At 40.5% G+C, this 22192-nt stretch overlaps 1 protein-coding gene across 2 annotated transcripts in view; it reads left to right on the top strand.

Moving 5' to 3' along the window:
- SF3A2 (splicing factor 3a subunit 2) overlaps positions 1–22105 on the top strand; it is a 26474-nt gene extending 4369 nt beyond the window's left edge. The window contains exons 2-10 of one of the 2 annotated variants that reach the window (XM_044658613.1): positions 6178–6344; positions 7511–7582; positions 8943–8989; positions 13431–13540; positions 16698–16747; positions 17016–17156; positions 20143–20211; positions 20899–21393; positions 21679–22105. In XM_044658613.1, coding sequence (XP_044514548.1) covers positions 6219–6344; positions 7511–7582; positions 8943–8989; positions 13431–13540; positions 16698–16747; positions 17016–17156; positions 20143–20211; positions 20899–21393; positions 21679–21969 — 1401 coding nt within the window. In that variant the 5' untranslated portion in view covers positions 6178–6218 and the 3' untranslated portion in view covers positions 21970–22105. Of the gene's footprint in view, positions 1–6177; positions 6345–7510; positions 7583–8942; positions 8990–13430; positions 13541–16697; positions 16748–17015; positions 17157–20142; positions 20212–20898 lie in introns of both variants that reach the window. The other variant, XM_044658612.1, reaches the window with a different exon arrangement.
- The last annotated feature ends 87 nt before the right edge of the window (positions 22106–22192 follow it).

The raw sequence follows: 22192 nt of genomic DNA, 5'->3' as shown, positions 1-22192 counted from the left end.
TCCCTCCCTCCCTCCTTCCCTCCGTCTTCCTTCCTTCCTTCCTTTACCCTTATCTTCTGCCTTAGAATCAATACTGTTTATTGGTTCCAATGCAGAAGAACAATAAAGTGCTAGGCAATTGGGATTAAGTGACTTGCCCAAGACCACTCAGCTAGGAAGTATCTTAGGCCAGAGTTGAACCTAAATCTCTCATCTCCTGGCCTGGCTTTTCATTTTATCTAGTCCTTCTTGAAAGTGCTTAATAAATGTTTGCTGAATGAATGAAACAGTTGAAGGCATAGGTATCAGTTAGCCCTCTCTTTAAGGCATCAGACCCCAGGCCTGTCTAGGACCCAGATACATGCGTCACATGCAGTATTTCTTATGAAATGTGTCATTTCCTGCCATATTGGAATAAGGACAAATTGGCATGGCATATATATGACTGATCACTAGGTATTTATCAGCTCTCAACTATCCAGCCTGGATTATCCCTCTACTAGCCCAACTTCTTCTCCTCTCTATGCTTGTGAGAAAACAAATTGTCCCAGCCCTATATTATCAAAGGATCCTAAAAGGTAGGGAACACACACACACACACATTTTTCTATGAAACATGCCCCAATACCAGGTTCCCTCTACTTCCCATTCTCTCTACCACCCTCCCTTACCTTTCAACTTTACTTTGTGTTGTCTTCCTCCATTTTAATAAATTCCTTGAGATCAGGAACTGACTTTTAATTTTTATTTTATTTTTTTGCCCATTACATGTAAATAACAAATTTCCACACAAGTTTTCCTAAGTTATATGATTGAACTTACCTCCCTTCTTTTCCCTCTCCCAGTGCTAGCAGGCAGTTCAATCTGGGGTATACATTATTAACACATATAACTTTTCTATATTGTTCATTTTTATAAGTGAATAATCTTATACAACCAAAACCCCAAAACATAAACCCAAATAAACAATTGAAAAATTGCATGTTTTCATCTGCATTCTGACTCCCAACAATTCTTTCTCTGGTCATTCCACAATACTGCTGTTACTGTGTACAATGTTTTCCTGGTTCTACTTATTTCTGCCTCAATCCATGAAGGTCTTTCCAGCTCTTTCTGAAATCATCCTCTTCATCATTCCTTACATCATATTCCACACAGTAATATTCTGTCACCATCAGTTAGTTCGGCCATTCCCCGATTGGTTATCCCTTTAATTTCCAATCCTTTGCCACCACAAAAAGAGCAGCTATAAATATTTTTGTACAAGTAAGTCAAGTCCTTTCCCCTTTTTTTATGATCTCTCCAGGATACAAACCTAGTAGTAGTATTCCTGGATCTAAGGGTATGTATGCCTTGTTTTATTGTCCTTTGGGCATGATTCCAAATTGCCCTCCAGGATGTTTGGATCAGTTCACAGCTCTACTAGCAATGCATTAGTGTCCCAATTTTGCCACATTCCCTTCCAACATTTATTACTTTCCTTTAACTGTAATAGTAGCTAGTCTGATAGGTGTAAGGTGGTACCTCAGAATTGTTTTAATTTGCATTTCTCTAATCAAGAGTGATTTACAACATTTTTTATATAGTTATTGATAGCTTTGATTTCTTCATCTGAAAACTTCTTAGTTGTATCCTTTGACCATTTATCATTTGGGGAATGACTTGGATTCTTATAAATTTGACTTCATTCTTTATTTGAGAAATGAGACCTTTATCAGAGAAATTTGTTATAAAAATGTTTTCCCGGTTCTTTCTCTTCTAATCTTAGTTGTATTAGTTTTGTTTGTACAAAACCTTTTAAATTTATTATGTGTATATAATTATTCATTTTATATCTTGTAATGTACTCTATCCTTGTTTGGCACAAATTCTTGCCTTTCCATTGATCTGATAGGTAAATTATTCTATGTTCACCTAATTTGCTTGTAATATCACTCTTTATGTCTAAACCATAAACTCATTTTGACCTTATCTTGATATAGGGTGTGAGATATTGATCTATGCCTACTTTTTACTATATTGTTTTCCATTTTTCCCAGCAGTTTTTGTCAAATAGGGAATTCTTATTCCAAAAACTGGGATCTTTGGGTTTCTCAGACACTTGATTGCTGAGGTTGTACTACCCCTACTCTATTCCTTTGAGGAACTGACTTTCTTAATTTCTCCTCAGTATTTAACCAGTGCCTGACACATAGTAGGTATTTAATAAATATTTATTAAATTGAATCAAACATTTCTCCTCTCCAGCAAACTCCTCTTCTTCGCCTTGGCATAACTTCCTTTCCCCAGCTACCAAATCTATGTCATCTAAACTTAAATGAGCCTTTGATTCATTTCTTTTATTTTTTCCTGATTGGCTCATTCTCCATGCATTGGCTGTTCTAAATTTCTCCATCCTCCAGCCCAGGGGTCGGCAAAGTATGGCTCTTTCTGCAGGAGCCGTAAAGTCCATTTTTTTTTCAGGCGCTATTACAGGAGCGGCACTGTGAGCACTGTACGGCTCTCACGAAATTACATTTTAAAAAATGTGGCCTTTATGGCTCTCACGGCCAAAAAGGTTGCCAACCCCTCCTCTAGTCTTTACCTCACTCATCTTACATCTCTGTCAGTGACTGACTACACCTTCTACTTTTCTGAGAAAATCAAGGCCATCCATTTCTCTTCCACATTTCAAGGTCTCATTAAGTCATTCCCTGTTTTCTTTCTGTTTCTGCCTCTGAGGCTGATATAGTAATTTCCTTTACAAAGGCTAGCCATTTTACTTGTGCCCTTGCTCCCATCCTCTTGTGTCACTGCTGAGAACTTACTCTTCACTCATTAGAAGTCAGTAGTAAGCTCTGTGTTGAGCACTGGAGATACAGACAGAAAATCAAGATGGTCCTTGCCATTAGGGGCCTCGTTCTTATTGGGGGAATTACAGAACAGCTCATATTCTTGTACAGTTCAAGGTAGGTGGAGAGGCTGATGATACTTCAATTTTGACATGTAAAATGACATGGCACATGTTAGTCAATGAGCACTTATTAAGCACCTGCTGTGTACCAGACACTGGCTGAAGTGCTGGGGATACCAAGAAAGGCAAGAAACAGACTTTGCTCTTAACAGTCAAATGGAGGAAATAACATGCAAAGAAGATAATAGACAGGATAAATCAGAGGTAAGCAACAAAGTAAAGAGACTAGAATAGCAATAAAAGGGAATTGGGAAAGATTTCTTGTAGGAGGTAGGACTTGATAATTAAGACTCAAAGGAAGCCAAGGAAACGAGGAGATGGGGAGGGAAAGCAGTCCCGACATGAGGAACAACCAGTGAAAACACTTGTAGCCAGAAATGGAATGTCTTGTTTGAGGAACAGACCTGAATCCAGGCTCACGAGATTGGTGGGGTGGGAGGGGGAAGGATGAAAAGACTGGAAGGAGCCAGTTGTGGGAGGGGTTGGTCTTATAAACCAAGTAGAAGATTTCATATTTGGGCTTGGAAGCAGTAGGGAACAATTGGAGTTGATTGAATGGGGCAGAAAGAGGGAAGTTGTAGCAGTCACAATTGTACTTTAGGCAGATCAGTCTGACAGCTGACATGTTCCTCTCATCTCTAATCTCTTATCAACTGGCTTCTTCCTTATTGTGTAGAAACATGCCCAGGTCTCCTCCTTCACTTGACCCTGTTCCCATCCTCTTCTATCTTTTTACCCATTCACAGGCAAATTCTTAGAAAAGGCCATCTAGACTTGTTGCCTTTACTTCCTCACCTCCCACTTACTTCTCAGCCTGTTGTATGTAATCTGCCTTCTGATTCCACCACTTGACTGAAACTACTCTGTCCAAGGTTACCAGCTATCTCTCATCTGCTAAATCCAATAGCTTTTTCTAAGTCCCCATCCTACTTGACCTATCTACTGCTTTTGATACTGTTGACCATCCTCTTCTTGTGGATATTCTTTTTTTTTCTTTTTTTACATTTTCCTATCTAGATTTTTCTGTGCTTGTGTAACTTCTTTCTTGTTTTCCTTTGCTGAATCATCCAACTCCCCTCAAAACTTGAGTGACCCTCAGGATTCTCTCCTGGGCAGTAACTTTTCTTCATTGCTTAGATTTTTCTTCTTGATGGTTTTATTTCTTTTTTTTTTTTTAATCAGCTCCCCTGACCTCATTGTGGAATCCCCAGTTTCCTTTAAAAAAAAAAATCTGCTCAAGCACCATTAAACCTTTCCTAATTTCCTCACCTGCTAATGCTTCCTCCCTCCCTTATACTTACGAATATATTTTTTTGTCTCAATACCAGCTGCCTGCTGAATATTTTCACTTTAAGTGTCTTATTGATTACTCAAATTCAAAAATTCTAAAATAGAATCAATCATCTTGCCCTCTAAATCTGTTTCTATCCTGCCTCATGAACTTTTTCTGTTAAGGGAATTCCCATCTTTCTAACCAGCTATCAAGTTGCCTCTGACTTTCCTTTCTCCCTTATTCTCTTCCCCTTATGCTTTCAGTTGCCGAGACTTGTTGATGTGATCTCCATCCTGTTTGTTCTATCAGCCCTCTTCCCTTACCACCTAATCTTAGGTTAGTTCCTCTTCACTTTTTACTTAGACTAAAAGACTAGCTTCCTAATTGTTCTCCTTGCATTTCTAAACTTCTTTCTCATCAGTCTTTTGCATGACTGCTGAAATCATCTTTCTAAGGCACAGGTCTGAACTGTGACATTCCTTTGCTCAAAGTCTTCAGTGGTTTTCCTTTGTCTCCTGGATAAAACAGAAAGTCTGGCATTTAAATACCCACATAAATTATTTCCAAGCAACCTTGTATAGCCTCATTATCATATTATTCTCCTTTATACATTTGGTTCCAGTCAGGCAGGTCATTTTAAGTAGTGCCATAGATGGAGTGTAGGGCTTGGAAGTTCAGATGCTACCTCAGACACTACTTAGCTTATGTAATTGTGGTTAAGTCACTTAAACTCTTGTGCCTCTGTTTCCTCAATTGTAAAATAGGAATAATAATAATAATAATAATAATAATAATAATAATAATAATAATAATAATAATAATAATAACTACACTTTCCTCCCAGGGTTGTTATGAATCAACCTATGTCAAATTTATTCTCATACCTTAAAACACTATAAATTCTAGCTATCACCATTTCTGCCTGGAATGCACTTTTATAAAACTATTCCTCAGAAACTGTGTATTCCTTCAAGATACAGGTATGCCTTCCTCTGTGGACTGTTCCCTTCTTTCTTTCCTTTGCCACCACTCCCTTACCCCCAGTTAATAGAAAGCGTTTCCCTTTCTTAAATCAGATAAGTAAATGCATGTACATATTTATTCTCCATCCCTTACCAAGAAAGTCAGCTCCTTGAGATCAAGTACAGTGTTGTGGTTTTGTATCCAGAGCACACAGTAAGCATTTAATAAATATTTGAACTGAATTTAGCAGCATATGGGCTAGATGAGAGGGAGGTCAGACTATGCAAAACATGACCTTTCTAAAGAGGAGTGGAGGGCATATAAAAAGACAGTTTGGGGGCAGCTAGGAATCTCAATGGATAGAGAGCCAACCCTGGAGACACGAGGTCCTGGTTTCAAATCTGGCCTAAGATGCTTCTAGTTGTGTGACCCTGGGCAAGTCACTTAACCCCCATTGTCTACCTCTTACTGCTCTTCTGCCTTGAAACCAATATTTAGCATTGATTCTAAGACAGAAAATAAGAGTTTTTTAAAGAGAGATAATTTCACTTCTCTACCTAATGGAATAGAAGTATGGAAGAGGCGAGACTTAGCTAAGACCATAGATGGAATTACCATGTACAAAAAAGTGGTACCAGAATTCAGAGGAAGGAATGAGGATAGACTTCACAGAGGAAGTAGGATTTGTGGGTGAATATTTCCATCAACTTCCTAAGTTTAAACCTAATGTTGAGAGGACAATATTGGGGGCTCTTTAGAGAATTTGAATCAGGGAAGAGAGGTGGTCATATTATCTGGAATGGAAGATGACAGACAGGTTAGAATGAGAGAAGCTGTTTATGAACAGAGTTATGTTTCCTGGGGTGATTAACACTTGCCATTCAGAGTATTATGTTGTATTTATATGTTGGATCCAAAACAAGTATGGGGAGTAATTGTCAAATTTCTGAAGTTCAAAGCTTTTGTCCTGGTTAAACTTGCCTCTCATTCTTCCCGTCTCATTTTTCAGATTTTCTTTTTTGAGTATACTGAAGTACAAAAACCATCATCATGGATTTTCAACATCGACCTGGGGGCAAGACTGGGAGTGGTGGGGTGGCTTCATCCTCAGAGAGCAACCGTGATAGAAGGGAACGCCTCCGACAACTGGCTCTTGAAACTATTGATATCAACAAGGTAAAATTCAGATTTTTCTTAGTTAAAGGAAACCTGTTGGCTGCCTCAGTTTTAAGAGTTTGATATAGTATTTCATATTTGTGAGTTTGAGTTCCTTCTCCCCTCCCCACCAATCCTTCCTTTGTACTCTTTTCATTTTGAGAAGCACCATGTTACAATAGAAGGACTAGAAGTCAAGAAATTCAAGTTCTAATTCCAGCTTTTTCACTTGACTTGGAAAAGAAAACTAAAGTTTTCTTCTTACCCCTAAAATTGTATGACTGAATTTCAGCGATTGAATTAAAATAAAGGTTAGAAACAGAACAGGCAACATCCTAAGCCTTTTAATAATGAAATATAAGTTCTACCAAAATGCCAATACAAAATTGAAGTCAAGGGTATCAGAATTAAATTTTAAATTCATGGCAACTTAAGCAATGGCACATGCCAATTTCTTCTCTATATTCATTCTATTTTACTGTACTTTTCAGTGTCTGCCATTGACATGGCCTATTGTGTTCTTGGGAGACTTTGGGTTACTTAGGTCCTGCAGTGTGAATGGGGGCAAGTTTTGATCACCTTATCTCAAAAAGTGGAAGAAATAATATAAAATAATATCTTCTTCAGTTTCAAAATCTATAATTCTTTGACATCTTTTTTTGGGAAAGCATGTTTCCTAATCCCTCTTTCTCTTCTAGAGAATAGCAATCTATAAAATGATAATTAACCTAACAGTCAAGTTTAATATCTTTACTTTCCCTTAATAGAATGAGCTACTTTCTCCTTCCTCAAATGTAAGGTCTTTGAGAATAGGAACTGGTTGTTGTTTTTGTCTTTTTGACCTTGGCACTTAACAAAGTTTCATGTACCCAAATAATAAATGTTTAAATAAAACTTGTGTGTAGCCAATGATTTTATTAAGAGATAGCACACACATCCAAAGAAATAGCATAATGAATCTTCATTTTGAGTGCCTAGTCAAAGAAGGATTCTTCCTATAGTTTTCATTATATTAGGTTATTTCAGGCAGAAAGATGAGTAAAGCAATAGTAAGACCAAGAAAAACCAGCCTCTTTTGGTCACAGGCTACTGTTTTATTTGCCATTAAAAAAACCCTTCTGGTATATCAAACATGTTGCCATGTCTATGGTTTTCATTTCGTTGACATGATTATATTTTTATTCTAGGATCCATATTTTATGAAGAATCATTTGGGTTCTTATGAATGCAAACTCTGCTTAACACTTCACAACAATGAGGTGAGTTATATTTTGGCTTTGTATTTTGAATTTGATCATTTCCAATTCTGTAAATTGAGGATAATAGTTCTTTTAGTCATGTTGCCTTTGACCTTTTGGGGGGTTTTTATGACCAGAAGTGAGCAAGAATTCTTGGAGGGTGATGAGAAGCTAGCTGTTGAATACTTGGGTCTGCCTGCATAGTGAGTTGAGACCTGGGCAGCAAACATTCCTTAAGGGCTACATGTAAAGACATTATCTCCCTGATTCCTTTTTGGTTGATGAAACTAGATCAAGTATCCTACAGCTAGTTTGCACAATGTTCAAGAGTGTGAGTCACATTTTCAACATTAACTAAAAGTAGTTAGCCAGTGTTTATGAATTGATCAATGGTCCTTTAGAAGCCTGCAAAATATGAGGTGAAATAAATAAAAACTGTTCCTCCCTCCTGTTAGACCCATTTAGCTGTAAAGGGAAAATCAAAGTCTTCCTTTTAAAAAAACAAATTGATTTGTCAGTACAGTTGGCATCCAGAATAAACTCAGCAGGCTAAATTAATAGGGTGAAGCTAATAAAATGAAATATAATGGGGTTAAATATAAAGTCCTATACTTTGGTTCAGAAAATCATTTGTACAAGTAAAGGATAGCAGATGTGACTCAATAATATCATGTGAAAAAGACCTGGAGTTTTAGTGAACTGAAATTTTAATAAAACTCAGCGATTTGTTTTGGCACCAAAAAAAAACTGATGGGATTCGAAACTATTCATATCAATTTAGTATCATGAATGATAGTCATATGGGACTCTGCCCTCTCTAGAGCCTAACTGATATTGTATCCTGCTCCAGGTAGGGACCAGGTGGAACAGAGGAGGGCATCCAGAATTAGGAGGAAGTGTACCCAACAACAGGTAGATAGAGTATATTAAAGGAATTGAAGGACCCTAGCTAGAGGAAATGTATATATTTGGGGGAAGGGATGGGGATGTGTGTAGTCTTTAAATATTAAAAAAGTTGTCAAGTGAAAAGAATTAATTTTGTTCAGTTGGGCCTTGGAGGGCAGACCTTAGTATTCCTGGTGAGTGAAATTTAAAAGGGAAATAAATTTCAGCCCATTATAAGAAATTTATCTTAACAATTAGGACTCTTCAATAAGAAAATGGATTGCCTTAGGAAAGAGAGAGTCTACTTGTCACTGGAGATCTTTCAGCAGAGGCTTAGTAACTTTTCTAGGCCTGTTGTAAACAGGATTCACTCTTGGGGTAGCAGTTAAACTACATAATTACTAAGGTCTCATTCTCTTGAATTTTGATTCTGTAAGACTTCTTATAATTTAACTTACCCTAATTTATTTTGTGTATTTGTGTATTTTCCCCCTAGGGAAGCTACTTAGCGCATACTCAGGGGAAAAAACATCAAACAAATTTGTAAGTATTTAAACAAACAGTCATTTCTGAATTTGTGAACAAATAACAACCTTTAAGGATTTGAGGTTGAATGGTCACTTGTTCTTAGCCTGGACATAGCTTGTTTAGAATATATATTTGTTTGCTAGTTGTTTTACCCATAAGATTGTAAACTCCTTGAGGGCAGGGACTGTCTTTGGCTTCTTTTTGTATTCCCAGGGCTTCAGTATAGTGTTGGCACTTTGTTGACTGGCTGACTATAGCATCTCATCCCTTTAATTCAATTATTTAGGATTCACAATGCTGATATGAATCACACTGCTTTTATTTAAGACAATATTTTATTTAAGAGTTGAAGCATTTATGGGGTTATATGAAAATAGCTACAGATAAGCATACATAGGTCATTCAATGTAAAAACAATGGGGGGAGGGGGCAGCTAGGTGGCACAGTGGATAGAGCACCAGGCCTGGAGTCAGGAGGACTTGGGTTCAAGATTGGCCTCAAACACTATTTAATAGTTTTCCAGCTGTGTATGCTTGGACAAGTCACTTCATCACAATTTTCTATCTCTTGCCCTTCTGTCATTGGGTCATTACTGAGACAGAAAGTAAGGGTTTTTAAAAATGGAAGGATTGCCTTAAAAACTGTACCCTCGGAAGAAAAATGAAAGTTAGTTGGAAATAAGACTCAGTTGGTCTTGTGACTAATAAGATGTCTTATTGGTTTAGAATGAGCCAGGAAACTATAAGACTCCTAAGAATGATTTTTAAATTTTTAAATAGTTTTATTTTAATTAAAAATATAAAAACCTTTTTTGACTCATTGAAAAATTGCCCTTGAGCAGTAGTTTGTTGATTCCTGCTCTTGAAGCAATTGATATTTGCCCCCAATAATATTTCATGTCAGACAAATTAGCCCAATAAAATATATGTGTAAAATAATGAAGTGGCTATCTTAGTGTCGTGTGCTAATTTTGTATTATAAAAAGATTTTTTTTGCACCAATAGTCATTATAGATAATATGGGGAAATGAGGTTAATCAAAGAGTCATAAAAAAACAAAAATGTTAATTATCTGGCAGTGAAACAAAAAGCAACATTAACTGTCTCTGATTTAGGTTTATACTTCATTTATTTATTTATTTATTATTAAATTCTTATTGATACATTTTGGTTTTATATCTCCTACATTTCTCAAAGTATCCCTTCTTTCCTTACCCCATCTTCTGGGGTATTTTAAGCTGTCTCTTAAAATAAAGAAGGAAAAAAAGAGGAAGAAAAAAATTGAGCAAAACTAAGCCACATATAAGGAAAAAGTCATCTGACGTTGTGCAGGGTTCAGTTCTTATTGTGTCTTCTACCAGGGAGCAGGGGAGGAGGCATTTTCACATGATTCTGCTTTATAGTCCAACTTGACTGTTAACACTTGCACAGAATTCTGTTGTGTTCTTTCCATGTATGTTCTTGTCAGGCTTGTACCTATTGTTTTCCTACTTCTGCTTCTGTCACTTCTTCAGTTTCCACGTCTTCCTCCATTTCTCTTCTATATCTGTCCTAGTCATGTTCCTTATACTAGAATGGTTTTCCAACACACCCACACACGACAGTGTAGTTAGCTAGTAGATCATCCTTTTTGTGCAGTGCAGCACTTTGCATGGTAGCACCGAAATGGAAATTGAGGAAGTGCCCTGAACAAACTATATGATGGGAATGGTGAAATATTTCTGTGCCTTAAGAATTCAGAGAAGTATAGGATAAACTTAGATATGAAAGAATGGAAAAGGAAGTCAGCAGAAAAAAGTTTCTTTCTTTTTTTTAAATTCTTACCTTCTTTCTTAGAATTGATAGTGGCAGTTTCAAGGTAGAAGAGCAGAAAGGGCTAGCATTAAGTGTTTTGTCCAGGGCCACAAAGCTGGGAAGTATCCAAAGCCAGATTTGAGCCCAGCAGGCCTGACTATATCTATTGAGCAACTTAGCTGCCCCTAAATTTACTTTTTTTTTTTTTTTTAAACCCTTAACTTTCGGTGTATTGTCTCATAGGTGGAAGAGTGATAGGGTGGGCAATGGGGGTCAATTGACTTGCCTAGGGTCACACAGCTGGGAAGTGTCTGAGGCCAGATTTGAACCTAGAACCTCCTTTCTCTAGGCCTGACTCTCAATCCACTGAGTTACCCAGCTGCCCCCCTAAATTTACTTTTTAATACTTATATCAGGTTGTTCTTGATGTGTTATGTAGCCAAGTTTTTTTCAAAGCCGTATGATTCTAGCAAAATTACAAAGGAATTTATAAGTAAAACAGCCACTTCAAAAACAACTGTTTTAAAAAGTGGAACTGATGAACTAAGCCAAACCATAATGATGGTTAAAGGGGAAATGAAAATTGTTGTGAATCATCTTAAAAGATGAATTAGTACATGCAGTGTTATTTGCAGTTAAAAAATACTTACTGATGTTATTAGTCACATCCTTTTCACAAAGTTTCTTATAATTTGTCTAACTCTGGAAAAAAATAAGATGAAAATAGTTTGTATTGTTTTGGTGCATTTTTTTTCTAAGGCTAGTGCTTAAAATTTTAAATATTAATGGTTTTATGTTATTTAGTATAACAGTACCAAAGTTATAGTAATGAGCATTTAAAAATAATCTTAAAAGGTCCTCGTCAGCAAGCATTTGTTAAGTGCCAGGCACTGTGATAAAGTGCAGGGAGTACCAAGAAAGACAAAACAGTCCCAGGCTTCAAGGAGCTCACATTCTTATGAGGAACAGTAGTCAAACAACTATATCCAAACAAGATATGTACAGGGTAAACTGGAGATAATCTTAATGGGAAGGCAGTAGCATTAAGTGGGTCCAGGAAAGAATTTAAGCAAAAGGTGTGATTATAGTTGAGACATGAAGGAAGTGGAGAACTCTGGAGGCAAAGATGAAGACATAGAGAATTCTGGATGTGGAGGACAACTAGTGAAAATGCAGAGATTCAGAAATGTCCTGTGCAGGAGTCCACTTAGCAGGCTATTACAATAGTCCAGGTATGAGGTGATGAGGGTCTGCATTAGAATGACATCAGTGTCAGAGGAGAAAAGGGAAGGTTCATGAGAGATATTGCAAAGGTAAAATTAAAAGGTCTTGACAACAGATTACCTGTAGGGGTTTGAGGCAGTAAAGAGTTAAAGACAACACCTAATTGGAAGCTGGAGTGACTTGGACAGTGATGGTACCCTTGACAGAATAAGGGATAAGAAGGAAGATATGGTTTGGGGTGGGAGGGGGGAAGATAAATGAGTTCAGTTTTAAACACATTGAGTTTGAAGTGTCTGTAATATCTTGTTCAAGATGTCTAAGAGGCAGTTTCAGAATGAGGCAGGAAGTTAGGGTAGACGTTAGCTTTGGTAAGAGATCTGAGAATCATCTTCATAGAGCTGATCATTTAATCCATAAGATTTGAGATCACCAAATGAAGTAGTAGAGAGGGAAAGTGGATGAGGGCCCAGGACAGAGCCTCAAAGGGACATCCATGGATCCAAGAGTTCCCTTGAATTTTGTTTAAAGTGCTTCTACTTCTACAAAAAGTTTGAGAACCACTGCTTTGAGGTATATGTCAAAAAGTTGCTTGAAGGCATCTTAGGTCATCATTCAGGTTATAAAAAGCTTTGTCACTCTACCCAATCTGTCCATGAATCCACAGACCTTTGTTGAATCTCTTCAGTTTGTAGAGCCTGTAGAGCCTGTAGATCCCAGAGTTCAGAGCTGCCACAGTCTTGGGGTCAATTTTGACTATCAAAACTTAAGATTCTAGGGTGAAAAAGGAGAAATATATGTCTGAGAGGCAACCAATTTGGAAATAAGATGGGCTTTGGGGTTAGAAGATACTGGTTTGCATCATGGCCTTGCCACTTAATAACTTTGTGATCATAGACCTCCTAGCATATAATGCCTCCCTCACAGGATTTCCAAAGCTACCCCATTTCGCTAGCTGCCCCATAAATATGAGTGAGTGTGGCAAGCCTTTATGGAAGTAAAGATTATACTTGAGCTCTTTCCCATCTCTTTGTAGCATGGGAAGAAAGCTGAATGGGAAAGCCAGAGAACTGGGGCTCATATCCTGCTCTATTACTTGAGCAAGTTATTGAATCTCTTTAGAATCTCCTTATCTGAAAATGAAGAATTTGGGGCTAGATGACCTCTGAACTTCTTTCTCTCTCTCTCATTCAATCCTTTTTTTCTCATTCCATCCTCACCACACTCTTTTCGAATAGACAAAGCAAGGTTTATTATTCCAGTGTCCAGATGAGGTGAAAAAAAAGGTGCTCTAGAATGAGCTGGGAGATCTCCAAGCAAGGAAATCAGGGACAGAGACAGACTAGAACCTGAGCCTCTTGACACCTAGCCCAATAAGGATTCCCCCTTCAGACTACTCAGAGACACAGGGAAACACTGACATTTGACTTGACTGACTGTAGGGCTCGAAGAGCAGCAAAAGAGGCCAAGGAAGCTCCAGCCCAGCCAGCACCAGAGAAAGTCAAAGTAGAAGTGAAGAAGTTTGTGAAAATTGGTCGTCCAGGCTACAAAGGTATGTGATTGGGGGGCTCTCTCAGGCTAACCAGACTTGTAGAACAGTGTAGCAGGTGGTCTCTGCAGCTGCTTTTTGAATTATAAATAAGCTTTTTAGCTACTGTAATCAGTGACCCTGAAACCCTCCCTTTACCTATAGAAAGACTGTTCATCTCTGGAATTCATACTAGGAATTCAGTCAACTCCCAAAAATCTCTTCCTAGCTCTTTCTGTGGACTGTTCTGCCACTTGATATCTGTCTCCCCCTCCTTTGTGAGGTGTTCAGAATTGTTGGCAGTATGTCTGACCTAGTCATGTTTAGTCCCGCCTAGTAAAGTTCCTTTTGGTTGGCAGAAGTGCTTCTATGGGAAACAGTGCTCTATTCATTTTCTTGTAAAAATGTGTTTTGCCAACCGTCCCAGGCTAATGAAAGGCACCAGAGTAACAAATCTGAATATGCTGCTCCCTTCTCTGCCTTTCCATTTACCATTGATTTTAACTTTCTGCAACAGGACTCCCAGGCCCTCCTATAACGAGAGCATGCCTTTCAATATTACTGTCTACATTTTTCCAAAGAAGGCAACACTCAATTTAGAAGTAGTGATCTTTCTCTAGATCCAACACAGAAACTTCCTGGGGTTTTTTCCCTCTTTTATATTGATCTCTGAATGATTAAAGTGATAACCATTCCTCTTCATCCCTTTCCTTCCTAATCCCCAATACCTCAGGTACCTTTCCTTTGAGGTGAAGTTTGGGAGTAGGAGGAGTTTTGTAGGTATATTTTTATTTTTTTATTTTTTTTAAACCCTTAACTTCTGTGTATTGGCTCCTAGGTGGAAGAATGGTAAGGGTGGGCAATGGGGGTCAAGTGACTTGCCCAGGGTCACACAGCTGGGAAGTGTCTGAGGCTGGATTTGAACCTAGGACCTCCCGTCTCTAGGCCTGGCTCTCAATCCACTGAGCTACCCAGCTGCCCCCTGTATGTATATTTTTAAATTATTGTTTATTTCAGAGAAAATTGCTCCCAGGAGAAATCTTGTATAAAGGCTGGACTGCTTTATGGAGCCAGCAGCCAAAAGCCAACCCCTTGACCAAGCAGGTCCTTAAGCAAGCCTGGGACAAAGCCTAGTCACAAAACAAAGAGTGGTTGCTCATCTTTATAGAAGTGCTCTTGACTTTGTGGCAAGATTTGTTGTTCTCCCAGCACACCCCTATGATTATTCTGCTCTTACTTATTTAAATTGATTTTATAGTCGTTTTTAGAAATATCTTCACTCTAAGAAACTGTTATTAAACACCCCCAGTGTGCAGAATTTTGTGTTGGAGGGAGATCAGATAGCCTGGGAGGGAGGGATAAGGCAAACACAGGAAACTATAATATACAGGATTGCATTGGCTTTAAAGAGATATAAAGTAGTGAGAGCTGAGAAATACAGTTTTAGCATTAGTGGTCTCGGAAGTTTTCATGGGGGAGCTGGCATTTTAATTAGGCTTCAAATCATGGGTAGAAATGCATGAGACAATAGGAGAAGGAGAATAGTCCAGGCATTAGGGATGGCATAAGTGCCAGCATTTGAGGGGCAAAGTAACTTCATGGGATTGTGAAGTTATCTGAGACTGGGCTACCCAAGTAGAAGTAACATGAAATAAAGTTGGAATGATAGATTGTGCCAGATTATGGAGGGTCTTGGTGCCTCATAAAGTGAACATTTTCCTTATTGGGCACCAAGGAGCCACAGATGGTATTTAAGCAGAAGAGTAACATGGCCAGAGTGATACTTAAGAAGGGTTATTGGAGGGAAGACATGAGAAGACTTTCCAGGAGGCTGTTTAGCACAGTGTAATACCGCACACAGTGTACCCTTAACAAATACTAAGTGAATGAAGAGGTTTTTTGTTTTGTTTTGGTTTTTTAACCCTTAACTTCTGTGTATTGGCTCCTTGGTGGAAGAGTTGTAAGGGTAAGCAATGAGGGTCAAGTGACTTGCCCAGGGTCACACAGCTGGGAAGTGTCTGAGGCCAGATTTGAACCTTGGACCTCCTGTCTCTAGGCCTGGCTCTCAATCCATTGAGCTACCCAGCTGCCCCTTGAATGAAGAGTTTTTACAGTTGCCTAATAGGCCTTTAAAGTATCAGAGGGTCACTCTTGGTGCTAGGTGGTAGCATAGAGGCCTCCTTTTACAGAGGCTGTACTAAGGTCCAGCAGTGTGAAGTATCCCCTTTAAGTATACAGTTGGCAAACAGCAGTCAGGATTTTATAGCAGTCAGGATTGGAATTCCAGTCTTCTGGCCTGGAAATCCAGTGCTTTTTCCACTGTACTACATTGTCTTTTATATGTAATGCAAAGTGGAGTACACCTATAATAAATGTAGTTACTGTTTTTAGACTGTTTCAAGATACAGAGAACACATTTTAATTTATTTTTTTATCATAGAAAATTTTTTTTCAATGAACAAAAAATTAGGGTTTTTTTCTCTTTTTCCCTCATCGTTAAAAAAAAAAAATAAGAGGGGAAGTCCTTGTAATACATATTCATAGTCAAGGAAAAGTGATTTCCCCATTGGTCTTCCCCCAAAAAGCAGTGACTCGATCTGCACCCCAAGTCCCTTGCATATTTGTGAGGAGACAGGTTCTATGTTTCATCTTGGGTCAGAGGACAACTTCTTTCAAAGAACCAGCATCTGCTTTATTTAGCTTCCATCAGTGATTGCCACCTCCATTCAAGTGGGCAGCGTACATTCAGGTTTGCTTGCATGTGAAATGGCAAGTAAATGTGCCACCCTTCACAGGGGACACTTTGTAAACCTGAGAAGCAAGAATCTGAATTTCTGGAATAACACAGTCAGCTCTGCAAGTGTTAGGATATTGAGGCAACCAGCCTGGCCATGATTTTTGATGCTCTGCCCTCATCATTCAGCAGGCATTATCCCCCCCACCCCCTTTTTTTTTTTCAGTGTGCTCTCTTGGCCAAGTACTGGGCCCTGTAGGGACCATAGAAGATGACACCAGCCTCCCCCTCAAATCTCCTATCATCTATGTAGGAAAATAGTGTAGGACATACTCTTAAGTAGTATAGCTCAAAAAAAGAGGAGGGGTGGGGAGGGCTAAAGCCATTGGGGTGGACTTGGGATTTGGGCTTTGCTAGAATTGCTGACTACTTCTTTGTCTATGCCAGTGACTAAACAACGGGATACAGAAATGGGCCAGCAGAGCCTCCTCTTCCAGGTAAGGAGACCACCTCCCCACATCCTGCCTCCCTTTATGGGTAATCCTGATCCCCTGTGTACTAGTTCTCAGCATGTGATCAGGGTTCATAAGAGCCCAAAGAGCAAACCTGATCTACATTTCAGAGTTATACTACTCTGGCTGAGCTGTCCCAGTTCCTTAGTAGGAATGTGATCACAAAAAAATGAAATCACGGTTAATGCTTTTTCCCTTCCTCCCTTTGCGTTAATTGCAATACTTCATTTTGCTCCTGGGCTTCTCTTTGCAGATTGATTATCCTGAGATTGCTGAGAGCATCATGCCACGCCATCGGTTCATGTCTGCATACGAGCAGAGGATTGAACCCCCAGACAGACGCTGGCAGTATCTTTTAATGGCAGCTGAGCCCTATGAAACTATTGCTTTCAAGGTAATGTAGGAGGGAGCTGGGAAGTTGTGCTTCTTTCCCTTTGCCCTTCTTGTATTGTCTACCAGGTCACTGCATCCTTCCTCTAAAACAGTTTTTCCAGTATTTATTGAGCCTACCATATTTAAATCTGGTAGATTTAATATGTAGATTATAATTGTCATCCCTACTCAGAAACATAGTCCACTTGAGGATATCAGGCATATAAGAGAAGATGCTATAGGATATCAGTAGGACGGTAGATTTAAAGCTGAATGTTACCCCTTACAGCAGCGATGGCAAACCTTTTAGAGACCAAATGCTCCAAATGCAAACTGTGTGGAGAGCCAGAGAGGAGCATCCCTACCCCACATCCTCTGGCTTTCTTGTAATGAACTCTGGCGAACTTTGTGCTGGGGCGACAGTGGGCATACCCACAGAGAGGGCTCTTAGTGCCTTCCCTAGCACGTGTACTATAGGTTTGCTAACACAGCCTGACACTGTTACTTTCTTTCACTCTCTGAAAATTCTTATCTCCAGCCCAAGTCTTCTGAGCTCCGGGCCCACATCCTCAGTTGTGTGCTATACACCTTAAACTAGGTGTCCCATAGTCATCCTTAACTCAACATATCCAAAACAGAACCTATCATCTTGTCCTCCAAACCCTCCATTTTCAGGTTTATCATACAGATGAAAAGACCATCCTCCCAGTCAGTGGGATTCATTGCCTCATATCATTTTTGGTGCCTCACTCTCATCTGTTGGCATTGTCCTTTTTACCTTCATCTCTCTCTCACGTGTGCCACTCTTACCTTTGTACTGCTTGACCTTTTCTTTGAAATGCTTTCCTTATTCATAAGCTTTAATTCAAATGGCCCCTGCAAGAGGCCTTTCCCATTCTCCTCTTCTGATAGAACCTTTTGTTACAATTAAAAATGATAAAGACTGATAGTATAAGAGAAATTAATATTATAATACCCATGGCTTTGTTGGTGAAATATATATATAATCACGCTTGACTATCTTTTAAATTTACCGCCAGAGCCCATCCTCTCTCTCTCTCTCTCTCTCGTACGCCAGCCAGCCAGCCACCCAGGAAAACCAAGAGACTTTCTCTAGGCCCTCCTCCGAACTTAAACTGCCCTATGCGTGGTGACGTTTGATGTCCCCATGCCCAAAAACTGGAAACCCATTGGAATCACGGGAAATGTAGTCTCACAGTCCCCACATGTCCATAGGAAATTTGTAACATACTTTGGAATGGCATCTCCCCAATTCCAAACATACACTTTCCCTCTAAGAATAGCTTCCATGTATTCTGTATATATCTTCTGTGTACCTACTTACTGATAAAGTGTGTCATTCCCCCCCCCCCCAAAAAAAATATGAGTTGCATTGGAGTGTAAGTTCTTTGAAGGCAAGAACTATTTTTATCTTTCTTTGTATTTCCAGATTTTCACACAGTGCCTGGCAAAGAGTGGGCATTTAACAAAGGCTTGTTGATCCACTAGGTGTGCCCCTGATGTGATCCTATCTCCTCTTGCCTTTTCCAGTACATTGTCTGCTCCATCATCTCTCCTTTGATCACTAGTTTATTTCTTGCTGTCTTCAGACATGCCTAAGTCACCACCATACTTTAAAAAAGCCCAAGGAAAGATACCAAACTCCATTGGTTTTAGAGACACCTATGAACACTTCTGTTTGATTTTCAAACTCCTTCACAACCTGATCCTAACCATCTTTCCAGCCTCATTGCACCTTATTCCTCTTTTGGAATTCTGTGGTCTTTTCATGGTTCTTCATTCACTCAACATAGCACCCATCTCTATGCCCTGGCACAAGCATTCCCCATGTTGAAAATTCTCTCTCACTTCAGCTTCTTTTTAAGATACAGCTAGAGCTAGAAGCCACCTCTCATACAGTTTTTCCATGTACCTGGCACTTAAATGTTTTTTAATCAGTTGATTGAAAGGACCTTAAGAGTCATTAGTCAAATCTCTTGGTCTTACAGATGAGGAAATTGAGGATCAGAAAAATTAGGGGACTTGTCCAGAGCTATACAGGTGGTCAGGACAGAACCAGGATTTGAACCAAGGTCCCCAATTGTAAATTGAGAACTTTCTCTGTTATACTACACTGCTTTGTAGCCAAAAGCTGATTGTGAGCTACAATCAATAAGTTTCATAGGAATTAGAAAATAGTGGGCTAGAAAGGAGACTTCATGGAATGGCAAGACTTGCTCTGGAGTTTGAAGGACAAATAAATAGTAGCCAGAAGGAGGAGGGTATATGCATCTTGCCTGGAGTGGAGGATTTCTGTCAGAAAAGAATGGGAGATATGGTTATAAAACTAAGATGGGACCAGACTGTGACAATCAGGACAGGTAAACCTTCATAGGTAATAGTGAAATCCTCACTCCAAGTATCTCCATGCTTGCATGTGAAATTCTTTTCCTGGGCTGGGTCAAAAATAACCATGTGACTGGACAAATTACCTGTTGCCATTCCCCCACCAGCATTATTAGATGATCTTTAAGGGCCTTTTAGCACTTATCACGATCCTAAATCTCAGCCAAAAGCAACTCCTGGTCTCTAATGGTCTAAACTAGAAGCCTTCAGACCTTTGACCCCATACGGAGATAATCATGGGATCCATGCATGTGTGATTTTTTTTTTAACTCTTTCTGTTTTATAGTTGATTCCAAGTATCAGTTCCTAGGCAGAAGAGTGGTAAGGGCTAGGCAATGGGAGTTAAGTGACTTGCCCAGGGTCACACAAATAGGAATTGTTTGAGGTCAGATTTGAACCTGAACCTCTTATCTCTCTATCCATTGAGCCACCTAGCTTCCCCTAATAGTGTGATCTTGAAAGATACCAAACCCTCTCCGTCTCCTTTTCCTCTCCCCATTTTTAGCAGCTTTATATATCTGCATGCCTGGAGTGGATATAAACAGAAACCTAAGAGATTATCCCTCAGCTATTCCCTACCTAATCTTTTCCTTCCTGTTCAGGTGCCAAGTAGAGAGATTGACAAGGCAGAAGGGAAGTTTTGGACCCACTGGAACAGAGAAACTAAGCAGGTAACTGATGGTTGCTTACCTAAAAGAAGAAGGAATTGGCCTAGATGATTTTGAGATCTTTTCTGGCCCTAAACTTTTCTAATTTGGAGGGCCCTCTAACCCTTGGCAAGAGTAACCTCCTACGCTAGGAAGTGGTCCCCTTGGTTCCCAGAGGAGTGTACCCTGGTGGTAGACACTTTCAAACCTCTAGGCGTGATCAAATCAGAACTATTTTGTATCGCATGACAAAAAGTGAACTTGTTTGTGTGGAGGCTTCCCTTGCTAAGACTCCCATTCAGCCCCAAGTTTCCTCTTATGTCTGCACCCCACTGTGACCTAGAGATCTCCCTTGACCCAGTTCACCACTACAGCTTACAGCCAAGGCCCTCACTGGGAAGCCGCTTGCTCACGAATGTGCAGCCAAGACAGTTTTTTACTCAGTGAGGCTGTTGGTAGACTAGAAGTCAGGTGGGTCATTTATACCCAGCTAGTGATAGATTAAGATAGTGGCTTCTTGGAGCCATTTTTCCCACTCTAGATTGCAGAGCATATTGGGAAGGCTTGCGTGCCTGCTTTAAAATAAAGAAGCAACTCCAAGGGAAGCTTATTGAATTCCCTGCTATAGGTATGGGAGTCAGCTTGGTGGCTCTTGCAGGATGTCATGTCTCTTAGAGGATTTGCTTCCTCATCTTTCTCTTTTCCTTTTAGTTTTTTCTCCAGTTCCATTTTAAGATGGAGAAGCCTCCTGCTCCTCCAGCCCTCCCTGCTGGGCCTCCTGGAGTGAAGCGGCCCCCACCCCCACTGATGAATGGTTTGCCTCCTCGGCCACCTCTGCCAGAGTCTTTGCCACCTCCACCTCCAGGTGGCATGCCTCTGCCACCCATGCCTCCCAGTGGGCCTGCACCCCCAGGCCCTCCTGGGCCTCCTCAGATGCCCCCTCCTGCACCTGGAGTTCATCCTCCTGCTCCTGGGGTTCACCCTCCAGCTCCTGGGGTTCACCCACCTGCTCCTGGGGTTCACCCTCCAGCTCCTGGGGTCCACCCACCTGCTCCCGGAGTACACCCTCCTGCTCCCGGAGTACACCCTCCTGCTCCAGGGGTGCACCCTCCTGCTCCAGGAGTGCATCCCCCAGCTCCTGGGGTACATCCCCCGGCTCCTGGGGTACATCCCCCAGCACCTGGGGTGCATCCTCAGGCTCCAGGGGTTCACCCCCAGGCTCCAGGCGTGCACCCTCAGGCTCCAGGGGTTCATCCTCAGGCTCCAGGAGTTCACCCCCAAGCACCTGGGGTTCATCCTCAGGCTCCAGGAGTTCATCCCCAAGCACCTGGGGTTCACCCTCAAGGTCCTGGAGTACACCCCCAAGCACCTGGGGTTCATCCTCAGGCTCCAGGGGTACACCCCCAAGCACCTGGGGTTCACCCCCAAGCTCCAGGGGTTCATCCCCAAGCACCTGGGGTACACCCCCAGGCTCCTGGGGTTCATCCCCAGGCTCCAGGAGTTCATCCTCAGGCTCCAGGAGTTCACCCCCAAGCACCTGGAGTTCACCCCCAGGCTCCAGGGGTTCACCCTCAGGCTCCAGGGGTTCATCCTCAAGCTCCTGGGGTTCACCCTCAGGCTCCAGGGGTTCATCCCCAAGCTCCAGGGGTTCACCCCCAAGCCCCAGGTGTACACCCCCCAAACCCAGGAGTACATCCCCCAACTCCTATGCCCCCAATGTTGCGGCCCCCTCTTCCCTCAGAAGGGCCTGGAAATATTCCTCCTCCTCCACCAACCAATTGAAAAGTTTTTCTTCCTCCCCTACCAAGTTGGTTTTTATTTACATTTCATCATTTTCCCAAAGACAAGTTTTGATGGTTTTTGTATAGGGGTTTGGACTCTGTCCTCAAAAGTTGATTAAATAGGTTTCTACCTTGTTTACGTTGAGTGGAGTAATGTGGAAAATAGTCTCGTTAAGCTACAGCACGGTCCTAGGCAGAAGTCACTTGGGAAGTGAAATTCTGCT

The sequence above is a fragment of the Gracilinanus agilis genome, chromosome 1 (assembly GCF_016433145.1).
Source record: "Gracilinanus agilis isolate LMUSP501 chromosome 1, AgileGrace, whole genome shotgun sequence".
Taxonomy (NCBI): domain Eukaryota; kingdom Metazoa; phylum Chordata; class Mammalia; order Didelphimorphia; family Didelphidae; genus Gracilinanus; species Gracilinanus agilis.
The sequence above is the reverse complement of the archived record's forward strand: the minus strand, read 5'-3'. Positions and strand labels throughout refer to the sequence as shown.